This window comes from Lissotriton helveticus, chromosome 5_1, assembly GCF_964261635.1.
Source record: "Lissotriton helveticus chromosome 5_1, aLisHel1.1, whole genome shotgun sequence".
Lineage (NCBI taxonomy): Eukaryota > Metazoa > Chordata > Amphibia > Caudata > Salamandridae > Lissotriton > Lissotriton helveticus.
Genome location: NC_136065.1, coordinates 1728157208 through 1728175289, shown reverse-complemented (window position 1 = coordinate 1728175289; position 18082 = coordinate 1728157208). Strand labels below are relative to the sequence as shown.

General features: G+C 39.9%; 1 protein-coding gene across 1 annotated transcript in view; it reads right to left on the bottom strand.

The window, feature by feature from the left end:
- Positions 1–18082, bottom strand: part of SCN4A (sodium voltage-gated channel alpha subunit 4) — a 1457305-nt gene that overhangs the window by 396679 nt on the left and 1042544 nt on the right. Inside the window, exons 23-25 of the mRNA XM_078644999.1 lie at positions 13727–14005; positions 6043–6096; positions 505–642 (exon numbers count right to left, since the gene is read on the bottom strand). Of these exons, the coding sequence (XP_078501125.1) occupies positions 505–642; positions 6043–6096; positions 13727–14005 (471 nt within the window). The remainder of the gene's footprint in view (positions 1–504; positions 643–6042; positions 6097–13726; positions 14006–18082) is intronic.

The following is an 18082-nucleotide window of genomic DNA, read 5'->3' as shown; positions in this document are numbered from 1 at the left end:
ATAGTTGAGTATAATGACCTTAAAATCTATTTAAAATTCTGTTACACTGCTGATAAAAACAGGGTATGTTTGAGAAAATTCGTTGCCTTAGTGTGTAAATGTCCCCACTGCAAAGAAACAAATACTTAACATTACCAGAATGTGTCCTGTTCTTCTTTACTATCGATGTGTCCCAAACTTTATAGGATCATAATTTGATTAGTGTTGCAATCCATTTAGTTTTACCTTTTGGTATAATGAGCTATGTTGTTCTTTAATGCACTAGTTTTCATAGATGCAATTAATATGAGCATTAATGAAAATTGTCAATCTTTCAAACAAAAGATCAATCATTTAATCTGAAGGTAAATAAAAAAACAAAAATGCAGTCTGAATTTTATACTGCAAGACGCTTTAACAATTTCAATTGATACTATAGTTTGTAGTGAAAATGGAAGTTGGAATCCCAGGTTTGTTAGAAATTGGAAGAAAGACATAATGAGACACTGGGGAATGGATACTTATCTTTTTCTTTTGCTGATTGAAATTGTCAATAATAACACCAATGAAAAGATTCAGTGTGAAGAAGGCTCCAAAGATGATGAAGATAACAAAGTATAGGTACATGTAAAGGTTGATCTCATATACCGGCTGATCTCCTTGCTGGAAAAAAGGAAACCATTTAAAGACTTTAAAAGATGCAAAGAGTGGATTATTATATCTATTAGTCAGCCCACCAAACCTATATCTGAATGTGCAATGTTCATGGGGAAAGACAGTATGTGCTACAAAGCATTGCAGAGGTAAATTATTTTTCTTTTTAATTTATGTTTATGTGAAAGCACGTAGAAAATCTCTCTGGGCTTGCAGCTCAACACTGGGTCTTGATTATTTTTTTTTAGGTAATACATTTCTTTTAGTTACTCGGCCATGCACATAGAATACGCATTTTTATCCAATGGTTGCCAAGCCGCTAGAAAAATACAAAATACAACCATGAGATGTAGATGAATTGCAGATACTATAAACATCCATATTTAACTTCCATCATTGGCAACTAATTCTGTTCTTTGATGGGTAATTTCTGCAAATATTCTCCAAAGTGTATTTTCAAAACATTTTCTTTATATATTTAAAATATTATTTTATTAAATGTGTTACTAAAAGGTAACAAACTGCACATGTTTTGTGAATCCCATATTCCTTCTTGAGGCTCATATATGATATCTACTTGAATGTACTTTTTATTATCACCTCATTTCAAGCTACGTCTGTCTCCATGCTGTGCAAAAAGTGGCAATAGAAGAATGGGCACGAGATGCAAATGTTTCATTCAAATTGGGGTACTGAGATAAGCCTCTGGAATGCACTGATGCAGGCTGTGAGACTAGAGCTGAGGCCGAAGGGTCTGCCCTTAACTATTGTGCAAGCTTGGTGGATTATGGCACTTTTTACTCAAACCTTGCCTTGACAAACCACTCTTGGGTCTGTACCATAGAAAGCTTCATTGAAGTTATAAACGTGATTAAATGATACGTGAATAGACCCCCGATCACTTCATATGCGTATTTTAGTCCACATTTCAACAAATAGGCTGCAGACTCCGATATGCGTATTTGATGCCGAGCGTCCATCAGAACCTACGGATTTCTTTACGGTCCATTTGAATGCACTAATTTATGATGAGTGTTTGAGTCTTTATGTCTGATACTGCATTTCATATGCAAACGTGGCTTCTCCACGGTTGACACGTTTCCCTTGGAACAATGACAGTGGTTTGCCCAATATCCAATATAAGTATTTTATTTTTTACTTGTTGATTTGAAGTAATATTGATACACGTCTCTTGGCTATTTTTGAGCCAGTGTTGAAACGCGGACTATGTAATTGTCTATGTATTGGTTTAGGTATGGAACATACTTAGCTACGGTCTTCTTTTTTTGTCTTGCAGCCTATTAATTGGGCACATTGGTAGGTGCAAATTGTTGGTTACCTACCTGATTTATTCTATTTGAAGATATCCTTGGATACGTAATTATACGTCTGGAACCCAATAATTGGACTTCTTCGATTATTATTTTATTGAGTAAGTCTACTATGAATGTTCAATTATATCTATGTGAGTTCTGCATTGGCGGTTTATTACATATTGTATATCCGGTTTATTTGCAGAGGTGGAAATTCTACCCATACGCCATTCGAATGATGACTGGTTCTTTATATTCAGGTTAACCTTACTCTTTATTTAGGTGATGGACAAATTCACGTGTGGTGTGGTGTTAGCCTTCTCTGTCCTTCCATCTAAATTTTATTTATTCACACTAGGTGGTTTTTCTCCCCTCAGTCTTTTCCTTTGAAGAAGCCTACCCGCCTTTTTTTATGTAATCTAATTTTAAAATCTTTATTGTACAGAAATCTAACTCTAAAATCTCCTGTCCTGATGATGACCGCACAGCAACCTAGCGGTTGAAACGCCGTTGATGCTTTTTGTGGCCGTAATTTGTAAAGGACACATCATTTTGTATTTGTTGTTTCTTCTTTATATATAATGTCTGTTTGTTAGCCACTTGTTTGGCCTGTGAGTTGTTTGTCTTTGTCATGCCAACATTTTTCATGAGCGTTTTTGTTCTTTTGTGTAATTAAAAAAAAATGATGTATAATAAATTATAATTGTCTTTACAAATTTGTCTAAGTATATATATAGGCTTCTTCGCAATTCTTCTTTTCCCCTCACCCTCTTTTATATTTGAAGTTTGACTGTTTACCCCAAAACATTTTTTTCACCTGAACCTTTGTTAAGTGTTAGAATCGAGCGTCCATCAGAAGCCTATGAGCACAAACTTCTGTGTACATGTCTATTGCTGAGGGAAAAGTGCAGCCTGATAGGCTTGCATTATAGAATTTTGAGAAAAAACATCTGGTTAAGGAGCTATCACCACGCATTATGCCTTTTACCAGCAGTTCTCACAGAGCCAGTTTTTTTCTAGCTCATAGGAGAAGAGTTGTTAGATGTATTTGGTGTTTCACACCTGGCTTTTCTGAGAAATGTCAGTGTCTGCACTTTTAACAAATGTCAAGAGAGTGAGCCTCTTTTTCCCTAATTCTCCTTTATTTTCATGACAGAATCTATTTTCCATTTGTCAAACGCCTCTACCGTTGGTGAAAGAAATAGAATGTCTACCATCTTCACATTAATAGAAAGACTATAAATTCTGGAAGCAAATATCATAGCTGAAATTAAAGTACAATACTGAGAGGTCATTAGACTATGAGCCAAGCTGGAGGGCCTAAGGGCAAAGAAGGAACAGAAGACACCCTGCAGCCTCTTTAGAGATGGCGTTAGCAGCTCATTGGACAGCAGAAACTATGACACGGGGCAATAATTTAAACATGTGGATCTATGAAAAACCCAATATTGTAGAACATGTTTTTCTAAATATGGTTTAGTGTACAATTAAGTTGAAAAACACATCTGTAACATAGATGCCAAAATGCACAACTCCTTGTGTTTGCTTTGTTCAACATTTTGGAACAGTGCATTGTATTGCAGTAGATTAATATGAAGTTGTGCTTCATCGACCTGATAAAGGGCTGAAGCAGCATTAGCAGCCGAATAGCTCACTGCATCTCATGGAGTGCTTAGATGTATTGATGTCGAATTGTAGGATGGAGTAAGGGTTTTGATGACCGGGGGGCGCCCTCACCCTATCTGTCATTGAGCTTAAGTGTGTAAAGGAGTGAAAATGTGTTAGGAATAGAATTTTACAACAGGATGACTGAGAGGAGGAGAGGAGAGGAAGGAATAGAAATAGGTCTGGGACAGGTAGGAAGAAGAGTTGAAGAGGGAGAGACATACTAAGATCATTGTCTTTACTAGACTGCCTATTGAGGGTGAAATGTGGTTTAGAAGGGGAAAAGAGTGTTTATATGGTCTCGATTGTATTACAGGAAATCACTGCTATGATGCAAGAGTAGTGTGCTGGATCAGGGTGAGGAGAGAGCGTAGCAGCAGAGTGCTGGTCATAGTAAGAGGTGGCAAGGGAATGATGGTAAGGTAGAGAATCGTGTAATCTTGTTAATACTGTGGAAGTAGATTCAAACACTAGAAAAGGGTTATGAAGTTTATGGAAACAATTAGTGGAACTATGGATGAGTCGACATAGGAATAGGTGGGGAAGGAGTAAAGGGGCCTGGGACTAAAGAGTAGAAGAAGCTTACATTATGATAGCAGCTGGTGGGTGGCGTACATGAGGGGGAAAGGGAAGGAGGAGTGTAGCGGGCTTACGCACAGGAGTAGATGCAGAGAGTAAGAGGAGGTTACAGTTACTGGGAAGGTTAGGAAGACAGGGAAAAAGAGGGGACAGAGAGGTTAAGCAAGATGTGAGGAGGTGTGTGATCAAATATCAAAAGTCTATGGAAGAGTTAGGTAGGGTTGGAGGGGTTGGGGTGTGAAAAAGTGGGTAAGGGTGATAAGGCATGGCTTGGGCAGGTGGGAAGGGTACGGCAGTCAACAGATTATGCACAGTTTGTCTTGTGGAAGAAAAGTGGGGCAGCGGCAGCTCCACAGCTATGGCGGATGAGCTTTGCCCCCCCACCCCCGCCAGCAAGCCAAAACATTGAAAATAAAACGATAATAAACCCTTGTTCATTATTGTTTTATTTTTGCTCTTTGAGTTGAGGATTGGGGGTGGGGCCAGGGGGATGACAGGCAGTAGGTTGAGTGTTTTGCACTGTTATCAGTGCGCATGACGATTTTGCTGGCAGTTTCAAGACGGCCAAACCATCATGCGCACTGAAGCTCTCTCCAACTTGAACTGCATTGCCAGGTTGAAGAGAGCAGGCTCACAAATCAAGGGTGCTCAGACCAATTCTGATGCTGCACTAATGCAGCCAGTAGCATGAAAGCAGCATCAGGATTGGCTCCAGTGGACTGTGGGAGGCCTTGCCTGTAGTGGAGAGGAGCTCAATGCGGCGATGTGGCAGGTAAATGTTTTTTTGTTTTTCTTTAATTGTCTCGTCATCCATCCATCGCCCTTTCCCCTTCCCCCGCCACTCTATTGAGACACCGGCTGCTAATTATGTGGGGGGCAGAATGGTTAGGAAGGTAGGGTAGAAAAGGAAAAAAAACAATGCTGGATGGAGAAAGTGGGAGGGTCTAGAGGGGTTAGGTGGGACAAGAAAGTATATGAGTAGTAGAAGTTGCAGGTGCAAGAGTTAGGTTGGAGTTGGCAGAGTAAGAAGGAATATATGGCTTAAGCAAGTTCAGAGGAGGTGATGATGATAGCATAGGGGCTGAGACGTTAGCAGTATGAAGATGGTTGTGCTATAGTGCAAGGCAGTGAATAGACATAGTAGAATGAGTTAGACAGGGTTGAGAGAAGAAAGAGCAGTTCATAGGTAAGAAAAGGGACCAAGACGGTAAAATACTTGTGAGAAAATTGCGAGCCTTCATGCTCTGTGTCAGACTGCAGAGCTATCCTTTGCAATGGGGCATGGTTGGGTTTAAGCACCTCTTAGTACTCCTGCTCGTCTTAAATTAAATATAGTTTTGGGCTTGCATTTAGACAAGGTTATTAATTAGATAGCTAAAAATAGGGTCACATTTAGAGATAGTATTACTTTAGCATAATGGAAATATATGGTTTAATGTATGGTTGGCATTAGATAAGGACATCAATTAATTAAATTAATTGAAAAATAAGTTTACTTAAAAAAGAGTGAGAGTAAAGGTTAGCAGTAAAACAATTTAGTGTAAATAAATACATTTAAAAATATGAATGGAATGATTAGCATTAGGAAACAACTGTGTGATCAGGGACAGTGAAGGTAGGGAAAAGCAAGATGGCTAAAATAAAAATAATTTGAATGTTAACGGTAGCAGGCATCAAGATATGCAACCCTACAACACACACAGCAATATCTTAAATTATAATATGAAAACAGTAATTTTTCTTAAGTCATATAGGTTTCAAATCTGCTATGGTTGCATATGTGGCTTTCTTTGGTAGGTAGCCATAATGGGACCAACATTATTAAGAATGCTGAAGGAAATGTGGCTCTTACCTCACGGGAATCAACTGCTGCGTACATGATATCCGTCCAGCCTTTGAAAGTAGCCTACACAGAAAGCACATTGAAACAGACAGAATCAACATCAGATTTACTGATTAGCCAAACAACAAATACTTACCCTTCCTTAACGTTGGTGAAAGCTGAGTGTGTCTGAAGCCCCGCCCCAATTTCCATTAACGGATACACACTTAAAACAAAAAGAGTGCAGTAAAGCGTAACTCAGGTTTGACTGTTGGGTATGAGTGGCACAGAGATGGAATAAGGGTATTGTGTTTGTGGATAATATAACATTCTGAATGCTGTAATGTATGTAGCTATCCTTTTATCCTTACACCATTTCAGTCAAACGTTGCCTATTCCAGGGAGTAGGCTAATGTACAATATACTCTGTTTCACCTCTATGGCTCCCCTTCATGACTTTTCGCTAATTATCTTGCCATCGCTCATGTCATTGTTGTAAATCTCTTCAGGGCTCCTCTTCTATTGACTTATGTAAGCGTTTTATAGGTTATGACCCTATCAGACTTCTTTGGTTCAGGGTTGCTAATCTCACAGGTGTTCAACATTTTCGAAAAGCCCTGTTACATGATGAACCTTCTTATTTGCCACTCCATAATGATTGAAAATCCCTATCCCCTTCTTTGCCTTTGTTTACTAACTATAATTGATAATTTTACAATCATTCACCACAGAACTAGGTCAAGCATTTTACCGATTTTTTACACCAACTTTAGAATATTTCTCATTGCCCAGATGCACATGAAGTGACAACACTGGATTTCCGATCATCCACCTGTACAAAAAGTAGCATTATGGGATTTGCCAGCATCCATTTGCGCAGGAAGTGACATCATTGGATTTCCTTATATGGTACCCTGCGCTGCTCCTTCCTCCTAAACCTACTCATTGGTGTCTGCAGCGCTGACACACAGCGTATGCACACAGCAGGCAAACCAAAGGCAAGTCTATCTGCAGCTGAATAGCACACAGCACCACAAACTCTCGTTCTCCCCTACCCACCGATAATCAGCAGTGCTTCTCCATGCCCTTAACCTCAGCTGTTGCTCACCGCACTGTTGCCCCGCCCCACCACAAACCACAGAAAGATAGTTCACATGCACTTCTGCAAGTTCTCATTAACTCTGCTACACCCTACACCCACCACACCTTAACCAACAGAGCCCACTCACTCACACAAACTAGCAACCCACTCATACTGACCAAACACCACCCAGAAAAGACACCAAACTCGCATGCAACCCTTCTCTCACCAAACACACCACAGAGATATAGGACCTACTGCACAACCATTCATCTGCTCTTTCTCATGGCAACATGGCTACACCCAACCCCAGCAATGGACATCGCTACAACCATACCTGGCAGCTACAATGTCCTCAGGCAAAACTGTCAGCATAAGCTCGTTGGTGGAGAGGCTATCATATTCAAAGATACCATCAGCTGCACCACATACACGGACAACCCCACTAGCTACATGGAAGACCAAAAAAAAGCTTAACCTCACCCATCATGTTACCGAACCCACCCATGCCTCTGGACACCTATTGGACCCAATATTTACCTCAATCGGCAACATCAAAGTCAACAAGTCAGCAACTATGACTCCTCCCTCATCAGTTTCAGCATGTCCATCCCACACCATCACAAACGTACCACAACCAAAACTGCCCAGCACGTCTGGAAAAACATCTCAGAAGTGGAATGGCATTCTGTCCTCTACAAGCACCAGCCAGAGCACACCAGCGACTTCCTGAAAGCCATCAAAAAACTCAACAGCTGTATTGCCGTAAGCGTTGATATCCTGGCTCCTCACAAGTGCAACCCAATGGCAAGAGCCCGACCATGGGCCAGTTGGGACACAGAGGAACTTAGGTTGACAGAACACCAGTGCGAGCAAGTTACGACACTGCAGATAAAGACATCTTCAAAAGAAAATACTACGCTATCACCAGCATATGTGGGATGTCAAGCGTACAGCTCCTGCAGATTGCATCAACGCCAGCAGTAACAGCAGCCAGGAAATCTTTGACCATCGTCAAAGTATAAGTACGTTTATTGTACAGTTAATAAAAAGAAATTGGAAACAATTGAATCAATAAAATAGAGGCGCTAATTAAAACATTTGATTTGTTAAATTGCAATTTTCCCACTGGCTGAAAACAGGAGTATATGAAACAGAAATATATCCAGAGGGATTGCTTACCTAACGAAAGCTAAAGAGAACTAAGGGGCAGTAGTACATCATAGTGCTACAAATCAGTCCCGTCATATTTGTAGAATAGTTATGGTCTGTAAATTTAAGGTATTGTGCTATGCAAGAGACTGGATACTGTGAATTATTAAGATGATCTTATTTCAGTTGGGATGTCACAGTCATTTTCTGAGGGGGCATCCATTACTGTTCTACATCAATTCAATTCATAGGTAGCTAGACCTCTAACCAGATCAGATAGTCATATGATTTATAATTCTTGATTTTGTTCCAGCAAATAGATGGAAGAATAGAATTTAAAAAATGATCTGATCTGGTCGGTGGTTGACTTGAACCTAATTATTGTCATCGAGTTGGTCAATGCTGTGCCTCATGACATAAAAATGAATCGGTTTTAATTTGAAGCCTCCTCCAACATCTTAACTGCATGTTGTATGAATTTAAAAAATCTGGCTGCAAGCTGCGATGATTGCGGGGTTAGACAAGCAGTAATTGCTTCCTGGCACTATCTTATATGTATCTGTAGAAAGACTAGGCACAGCCAGATGGGTAACTGCACCAATAATGTCTCACAGATACAAATTATGTGCACTAGAGACTACAATGCTGACTCGCAGAGTCTGCAGACCCGTTCTGGTGATCCAGTTAACCATCATCAAAGATATCACCGCACCTCCTGCCACCTCCAGCAATCACCCCCTCAGAAGACCTTTGAAACAAATTCTAATAATTCTTCTGTAACAAAATCATCTTCATATCAGTCTCTGGAATGGGCCAGGTTCCATGTTCCTGTAAAAGGGCGCCAGTAATTCCACTTTTAAAGAAAAGGATGATGGACCTATCAGTTCTTAGTAACTATAGGCCTATCATTCAGCTGCCTTTTCCAGTGAAAATTCTTGAAAGATTTATAAGCAAGAAGTTATCAGCCTATTTGGAATCCCATTATCTTTTAAAAGCCATCCAAAACTCTGCAACCAGACTCGCCTTAAATCTCCCACACAATATCCACATCATCACATACCTAAGGGCACTGCACTGGCTCCTGATACACATACATGCTCAATTCAAACTCTGCACACATACAATTCAGGCCCCTTCGATCTAAACAGTCACATCTTTTTCCACCAACCGTCTGGATACCTTTGTCCGCAGGACTCCTAGTCACACACATCCCATGCATATACAAAACCAGATGAGGAGGGCAGGCATTCTCTTACATTACTCCTAAAGAGTGGAATAACCTCCTTCCTTTTAGAATTCTGCAAGAAGTTGAAGCCTTGGATTTTTAATTAACCAACTTACAATAGGCAGGGCCAAGCACTCACGCCTGCTGAGCACCAGAATACCCTCGCAGGTGATAATGAGATTTACGAAAATACATAACATAACAGAGCACAGCTTTTTCTTTTAAAAGTAGAACATAAATTGTAATAGTACACTGAAACATATATTTATGTACTAATTATAAATAATTGAAATACATTATTAATAATATGCATTCCTCTCTCTTCCTTTCTTTTAACTCATTGCCATAGCAAATTATACTGCCAAGCAAATATCTGAAATATGTTTTGGCAGATATTGGTAGTTGATTGTCTTATATTGTGTCGGGGCTTCGTCTGTATTTTATCTCTTTGTATTTTTATCTGTTTTTTTATCTATGAATCAATGTTGGGACGAAAAATCATAAAAAGTCTGAAATTCTATTGATGTGTATAACTGCGGTGCTTTTTTAATTGATGTCTTTTATATTTGTGATTGTATGCGCTTTTATGAGTAATAACTCGAATAAAGCATCCTTGATTTGATTTGGTAGTCACTATATGAAAATCTCTTCCTGTGATTATAATTTCTTGAGAACATCTATTTTGTACGTATATCCTAAATTCAAAACATCTTTGCATTATAAATAGGCCTCAACTGTTAATGTATTAAGGTCACTGAAGAGCTATATCTTCATACATGTTTTATTTGAGCCCTTAAAAAGTCCCAGTATGCTAAGGAAGAAGCACATTGGCTGATTCCTAAATAAAAACGTATTTGCAGATGAGATTGAATAGAATATCACAATTAGAAGAAGCATTTGGAAAATGACTACACATTTGTTTCCAGAATGATATGTACAGCTAACATTAACTTCAAATATTATGTCCACTTTGTTATATAGAGTTATTTTACAGTTTTTCCTATTATAGTCAGTGGTAATGATTTTCTATAATAGGCGATTTTATCCTTTCTAGCAATGTAAAATACTTTTTTTAATTGATGAAACAAGGATTTACTGTCTTGGGAGTTTCTCTTTCCGCAGAGATTGTGTTTAAATGTTTATCTCCAAAGTATGTCCCTCGGACTGAGGTCTTAGTTGCATTCTTGATATATCCAGTGAGTATAGAGTTTAACGTGTTGCGTCCTGAGTCCATTTCTTGGGAGCTGTATTTTATTACTGGCTTTATTGCTGTTGTTTTATTAATTTTAGTGCGTGGACACTGATATAGTTAATAGGGTGGATTTGACAGCAGTGATGGAGGGTAGCGCAGAGAGATACTTCATTTAGGCAGAGAAAAACTGTTTGAAATCCAACGTATTTTAAAGGTCACAGGAGGGAATGCTATAACGAGTAATAATATTCCTTTACCCTTTCCGGACCTTCATGCACAATTTGCTTTACCATCTTCCTGTAAAACTCACTATGATCTTTTATTCCCCTAACTTTCCCAGTACCTTCATTCATTTCCATCATTGTCTTCTCTATCCTCCAGCTGCTCTTTGTTATTTCTCTTACTTTCTACTTTTTCATCAGCTTCATCTTCTTATAAATCCCTATCTCTTTGTTCTGATCGACAAAAGCAGAATTGGCTTGGGAAAAGGATCTTACGGAATGTTGGCCACTCCTTTCTGGGATAAGATATGGCTCAAAATTCATAAGACTTCCAGAGCTGCTAATACTTCTCAAACCCTTTATTTTGTCTATCAACGTGTTTTATTTACTCCCGCAAAATTAGCCTCTTTTTCTACAAATTCTACCCCTTCTTGTTGGTTCTGCCCTTGCACCAATAGTGATCTGAAACACATGTTATTTGATTGTACTCCTATTCACCATTTCTGGCAATTGGTTTGGACTCAGATTAATAACAAAAATTCCCCTCTCCCCTTCCAACATTTTTCTAGGATCTTTGTCACCTTAATTGGCCTCAATCTCCCTCTAATTACAGAATAGTAGACTTGTTATTGACAGTAGCTCTTTACTTAATTACCTCTAATTGGAAACAGGCTGACAAAGTCACTTTTAAAGCCTGGTGGAATGCCGTATGTTTCCATCACAGACTTGATACAAGTTACGTTTCCCTTCTTTCACTGTCCATTAAAAGAGACCTTTTATGGCATCCTATATCTTCATACCTGACCCATATTGTCTCACATTGTACTCCATTAGTCCAAGTTTCAGATGAGGTTCGGAAACCCCCTTTATATCTTAGATGCCTTATCTTTCCTATGTCAAATACGTTTTTTTCCTTAACTTCTTAATAAAATAATTGTTTCTTATTTCTCAAAATTGCATTGTATGCTTACAGAAATTAATTAGATGTGTTATTTTATTTTCCTTTGCAGAATATAGTTGTGTTAAGACTATAACAATTTTTAACACCTTTCCCCTTTGCCTACTTCCCCTTTTTCCTTCCCTATTTTTTCATAGATTGTTTCTTGATAATATTATTACCTTAATGTATGTACTGTTGTACATGTTATTTATATTTTTTATACTACTGGTTCATGATAAATAAAGTTAAACTTAAAAAAAGGAGGGAATGCTAATCATATAGCACAGATGTTTGCTGGGGACACAGTCAATCAGGCTCCAGTTTTGGAGCCAATACGTACATAAATCACTTAGCTTTTTTAGAAAAGGAGGTAAACATATTGCACAACAATCACTGGTAAAGCCAATTGGCCTTGATTGTGTAAGTGGCTTTGCTAATGTTTGTAGTGGTTGCTTATTACTATTGCCTTTACCAATGCTTGTTTACAGTGCAGGCATTGACAAATGCAATAGCGCCTGGCAGCCATCTTGAAATGCTACACGTTCTACACTTTACATTTATATAAATAAAAGATGGCGTTTATTGCATCTAGACGCAGTTTTAACTGCATTGCAATGCTGTATGATATCATTTTGAACCCCTTGGACCGTCTTCTAAAAGATCCTTACCCTCTGGAAAGACATATAATGGGCACATCCCGGTCTAGACCCTGTACCTGTCACACACCCACAAACAGACTTCTTCACTCTTTCACAAACTCCAGAACAACTAACTATAACATTTCACGATTGTTGTATACATCTGTGATACTGATGAAACCAATGTGAAAGATTACTCATATATATATATCAATACAAATGTTTTTTTAAAGATGCCATTTTGAAATTGGCCAGAGAAATATACTTTATTATTCTACCATACAAGTTAATGCCACATTGCCGCTATTGTCTTCGCCGATGCTTGTGATGCAAATAACTATCAGCAAAGCCACTACTAGTATGTGGCGGGAGGCAAGCCACATATATTTGCGTCCAGGAACCACCATGGAGGAAACACGGTGGGGTGTGAGAGCATCCTTATTCAGTCGAATTGCAAAGACATACAGTGTAGGAGAACGGGTATTAGGCGACATGTGGGGACCCAGAGAGATTAGAGGACGCGCCATACATTCCGGTTGAGTGCCAAAAGTGAAATTGTATAAAAACCTGCAAAAAGAAAAATTTTGCCTGGTGTCATTTGTGGAAGAATACAACTCATTCAGTCAAAACATGGAGAAACAAAAATGCTTCTCAGAGCTGGACAAGCACTAGAATGTTGATGAAAGCTATTGAATCAGGAGCAGGGAGCCGTAACAGACAATCAAGCTATCCAAATATAAGCAAGGTGGAGACCCAAAAACACTTTTAAGTATATGTTGAAAGTATTGGTTACAATACTGTGTACGAAAGACAGCTAAAGTTAGCTGTAGCACGACCAGAAAACCAAGATATTTGTTTTTTGCATTTTGCTTGAACATGGAAAATGTAGTTATCCAAATTAAACTACCATATTCAAAAGCAGTACATCACAGAATCTTTCAAAGACAAAAACATATTCCCGTAAAAAAGTAGGTGTGGATTCTAATGAACTGTTAAAATATACTATCCGATTCCTAACACATTATTTAGCTCTTCTATAAGAGTGGACTGTCCCCAGTGTAAATCACTAATATCTGCTAAGGTTTCACATGAAGAGATTAAACAGAGCATCAGTGACACTTGTTACCTAGAATTTAAATCTAAATATAAAAGCTGTAAAATTTCAAGTGAAGCAATGGTTGCTCACTCTCCCCATGACTGCCAGAGAAAGGTGAGGACTGGTAAATGAGCTAACAGAACTTGCAGATGATAGATTATCTACTTACCACCTGCAGCAGAGAAAGGTATCCCAGGCCAACATTGTCGAAGTTTACTTTCACGTTGACCCATCGAGCTTCCTCAGTGTAATTGAGAGCCAAGCAATCTGATTTGTTATTCACAACATCTATTGGAAAGAGCTCTGAGGTTGTGGTGTTGATACACTTGTAGAACTTCCCCGCAAACAAGTTCACACCCATGATGCTAAAGATCAGCCAGAAGATGAGACAGACCAGCAAGACATTCATAATGGAGGGGATGGCCCCAAGAAGAGCATTCACCACCACCTGCAAAGGAAAGATATCCTGGTGAGAATGTGGAAAGAAATGGAAACAAGGTGCATCAAAAGTGTACGTTGCGTACCCAAGCAGAAAGCCTAGGCTTTGCATGGTCTACGCCTTACGTAGTCGCAGTTCAACAAATATGTTGCTGTTGAATATTCAGATTTCACTGGACTCATGTTATTTATTGGATCACAGTAGTAGAGTAGAGTTAGGGCCATGAGAAACTAAGACATTTTCCAGACCACATTGTTATAAGCTGACATTCCATTGGGAATGGTTTGATGTTCCTGTTTTTGCTTTCCACTATTCCTTAGATTCTTTTTCTAGCCTGGTGCTACTAGAAATGTGCTCCTGTTTTCCACACTGGAGAAATAATAACATAAATAACTAAATAAACAAACTAATACACAAATAAAAAAAATTTAGAAAATGACCTGCCCTCTCTGATATATGGTATTTGTAAAGATGTTCTTACTTGATACCAGATCTTACTGGTACCCACCAAGATCTTTAGCCTAACTCTAAAAAAAATTTGAGGTGGCCAAATTTAAAGAGAAAAAACTGCTTGGTCTGAGTTAGACAAGTACTGCCCAACAATAGCTGGCGAAAAGTTTTCAAACAGAAGGCCCAATGATATTGGTAAAGGTCCGGGCTAGCAATGCCACGAAACTCCTTTTTCTCACAAAGATGACATCCCCTTGTACTTTTTTAAAACCACTCCCTTTTGAATTCTAAGGGGATGGTAATAAATAAGAAAGTACATTTGGGGGGGATTGGTTGGATCTACAAAGAAGGACAATGGGAGGGCTCCCCAGGTCAAACCTGTTGTTTTCTAGGGCTGGTGGCTAAGCTGTAAAAATGTACTTACGCAAACTTCTCCAAAGTATGCACTACTTGGATACCCAAATATCTTATTTCATGTCAAGTTAGATCGCTCATATATTGGGTATTCCACTGCATCAACTCCGTTTTTTGTTGGTTAATGGAGTAGCCTGATACCCTACCAAAGTCCTAAAGTGTCTCATGTATTGCAGAAAGCGTCTTTGGCAGATCTCCTGTAAAAAGCATCAGGTTATCCGCATAAAACCCAATTTTATTTCCCCAGCTGTTACATACAAAGGGGTAGATGCTCATACATGCCTTTAGTTTACTCGCTATTGGTTCCATATGAAGGTTAAAAAGAAGAGGGGAAAGAGGGGATACCTGTCTGGTCCCTCTACCAATGTTGATTGCCTTAGTGAGGTTTCCATTTACCAAAACCCTGGCTGAGGGTTTTTTTATATAGGGCCCTGACTGCTGTGAAAAAGACTTCTCCCAAAATAAAACAGTGAATCACTTTATACAGAAAAGGCCAACTGACCCTGTTGAAACCCTTTGCGGCATCAAAAGTAATTATCGTTAGGGGACTCCCATATTCCCTAGCCAGGTCTATTGCCTCTATTAGCCCATGAGTCAATTCATGAAGCTGTCTTCCTTTTATAAAACCTTTATGATCGGTATGAATCAAGGACCCCACTACCTTAGCCAGTCGTTTAGTTAATTTCTGGGAATATATTTTATAATAGCTATTAAGGAGGGAAACGGGTCTATAAGACTCACAAGCCCTAGGATTCTTAAGAAGTATAGTTATTGTAGCAACATCCCAAGAGGACAGAAGGTCCTGATTGTGTATAAAGGCCAAATTGAAAAGCTGTAGCATAATAGGTGCAAGCTCATCTTTTAAAATCAGCAAAATCTCATTGGGCAGGGAATCAGGCCCTTCAGCTTTCCCCCTTTTTAAGCCACTAACAACCTTGACAATTTCCTCCAGGCTGATAGGAGTGTTCAAACCATCTCTTGCAGTGCCCTGAAGAGAGGAAAGCTCTATATCCTGATGACTACGCTTATCTGAACTTACCATAATTAGGGTAGACCATAGCCACAAATTCTGAATTTACCAGACATGGTTGGGGACTTGACACATCTAAGTGAACCACTTGGCCCAAATAAACAAATGAGGATTTTTTTTTATTTTGTACCCACATGATCCCCCACCCATTGAACAAACAAAACTATGTTTTTTTTTAATTTTCTTTTTGCACGTTAACCTACGGATCCCGCCCCTGGTAACCCTCCCAAAAAACCAGAGTGACTACCTCAATTGAGCTCTCTCACTACATTATGGCAATATCAGAAAGTTTATTTGTGCTGTGTTTTGAACTGTTCTATTAACATACTGTATTATATTTAGGAGCGTCAGAAATAAATCTTGGACGGCTACAAGTCCTCCAGAAACATCCTGTGTTTGAGAACAACACTTTTAGAAAACTGCTGTTCTCTTGTCTGACCTTTCTGTGTGCCTTGGCCTGTTTGTGAATTGACTGTCTGGTTTGTGAGTGGCAGGGGGTGGGTGGCTACCAGAGTCTGAGTGGGCCATCCCTGGGCTAAATAGCTCCTTCAGCATCTAGAGTAGTGGGAGGGGATACCACCTGGGCCTGAATAGGGCTGTGCTTGCCTTCCACAATGCTGGCTCCACCTCCTGCTGGGCGGCAGACGAACCTGCCCCTCTCCCTGAAAGGAAAGGAGAGGCCAGGAAAACAAAGTGCTCAAGGAACACCCAGAACTGGTTCAGACCGGGCTCAGAGCCCTCTGCACAAAGGGATCAAAGACTTTTAGGGGTATAAGTACAGGACCCCTGACTACAGAAAATTAGATCATCCAGGAATCAAGAAGGAACCTCTGCCAAGGAGAAAGCTGAAACTGAAGAAGGAAGACTGTCCTGCTGTTGCTCTGCTGGACTGACCTGCTGTTGCTTTGCTGCCAAGGAGGGGGAAGGACTTTGCTTTGTGCTGTGTCCCATGTCTTGAAGTAATCTCCAAGGGCCTGAGAAGAGCTGGCTCCCTGTTTTTGAAGTCCCAGGAATAAAAGGACTTCCCCCCAGCTTCCCTGAACTCTGCTGAGAGAGTTCTCTCCTTCTTAGAGTGCTTGGGCCAGTTGTGGTGCCTCTGGAAGTTGTAAGTGTGTTGAGAACCTGGAAACCAAGATTTGAGAAACTTGCTCCAGAAAAGTTATCGCATCTCTCATTTCGGGAGCGCATTTCCGACAGTGCGAAGAAATTCCAGCCGCTACGGAGGTCGAGATCGTCGCAGCGCCTGTTGCCACAGCCAGAAACGTTGCACCTTTCGTTTGCGCGACGCACCAGACCGGTGCGGGAAGATTACCACCGCTGCGAGTGTCGTCGCAGAGCCTGTCGTCGCTGGGTGAGATGGCCGCACCGCTTGCTTGCGGACAGCATCACGTCGCTGCGAGTGTCGTCGCAGAAGCCATCGCATTGAGGAGCTGCAAGAGGAAGATCACCGCTGGTCCGCGCATCGTCGCCCCAAAGATCATCGCATCGTGCCTTTGCGAGAGAAAACTTCCTACGGAACCTATGCACCGGAATCCATACAAGTCATCGCCTTCCTCCCCATACAGACCGGATTCGTTGCAACATGCCCGCTGCTGAAGTGGGTTTGTCGCATCGCCTTCCCAGGGTCTCAGGAGCAATGCTTTGCTTGTTTTCCACTGCATCAGCTTCTGCTTTGGAACTTTGCCGCATTTAAAAGGTACTGTCAGCTAAGCGTGACGCAACTGTGAACTTTTCAAGCAACTGTGGATTATTTTATCGCAACTTTAAGAACTCTTTTGCAACCATATTCTTGAACTGTGTATGTTGGATTTTTGTCGTTTTGGTCTTGTGTAGTTTAGATTAAATACCTTTATTTTTCTAAACTGTTGTGGAGTCAGTTTGTGGTGTTTTCACTGTGTTACTGTGAGTGTTTGTACAAATACTTTACACATTGCTTTTGGATAAGCCTGACTGCTTGAGCCAAGCTACCAAGAGGGTGAGTAGAGGTTATCTAAAGAGTGTTTCCTCCTTACCCTGACTAGAAGCAAGGGTCCCTATTTGGACAGTGGTACCTACCTCTGCCAACTAGAGACCTCCAGTTCTAACAATATATATCAAATACATTATAAAGCGTGTTTAAAATTGTTTTCCAAGATTACATTTTTACTAATTTTGTTAAACGAACTGCTTGTCTTTCCCAAGATTTTTTACAC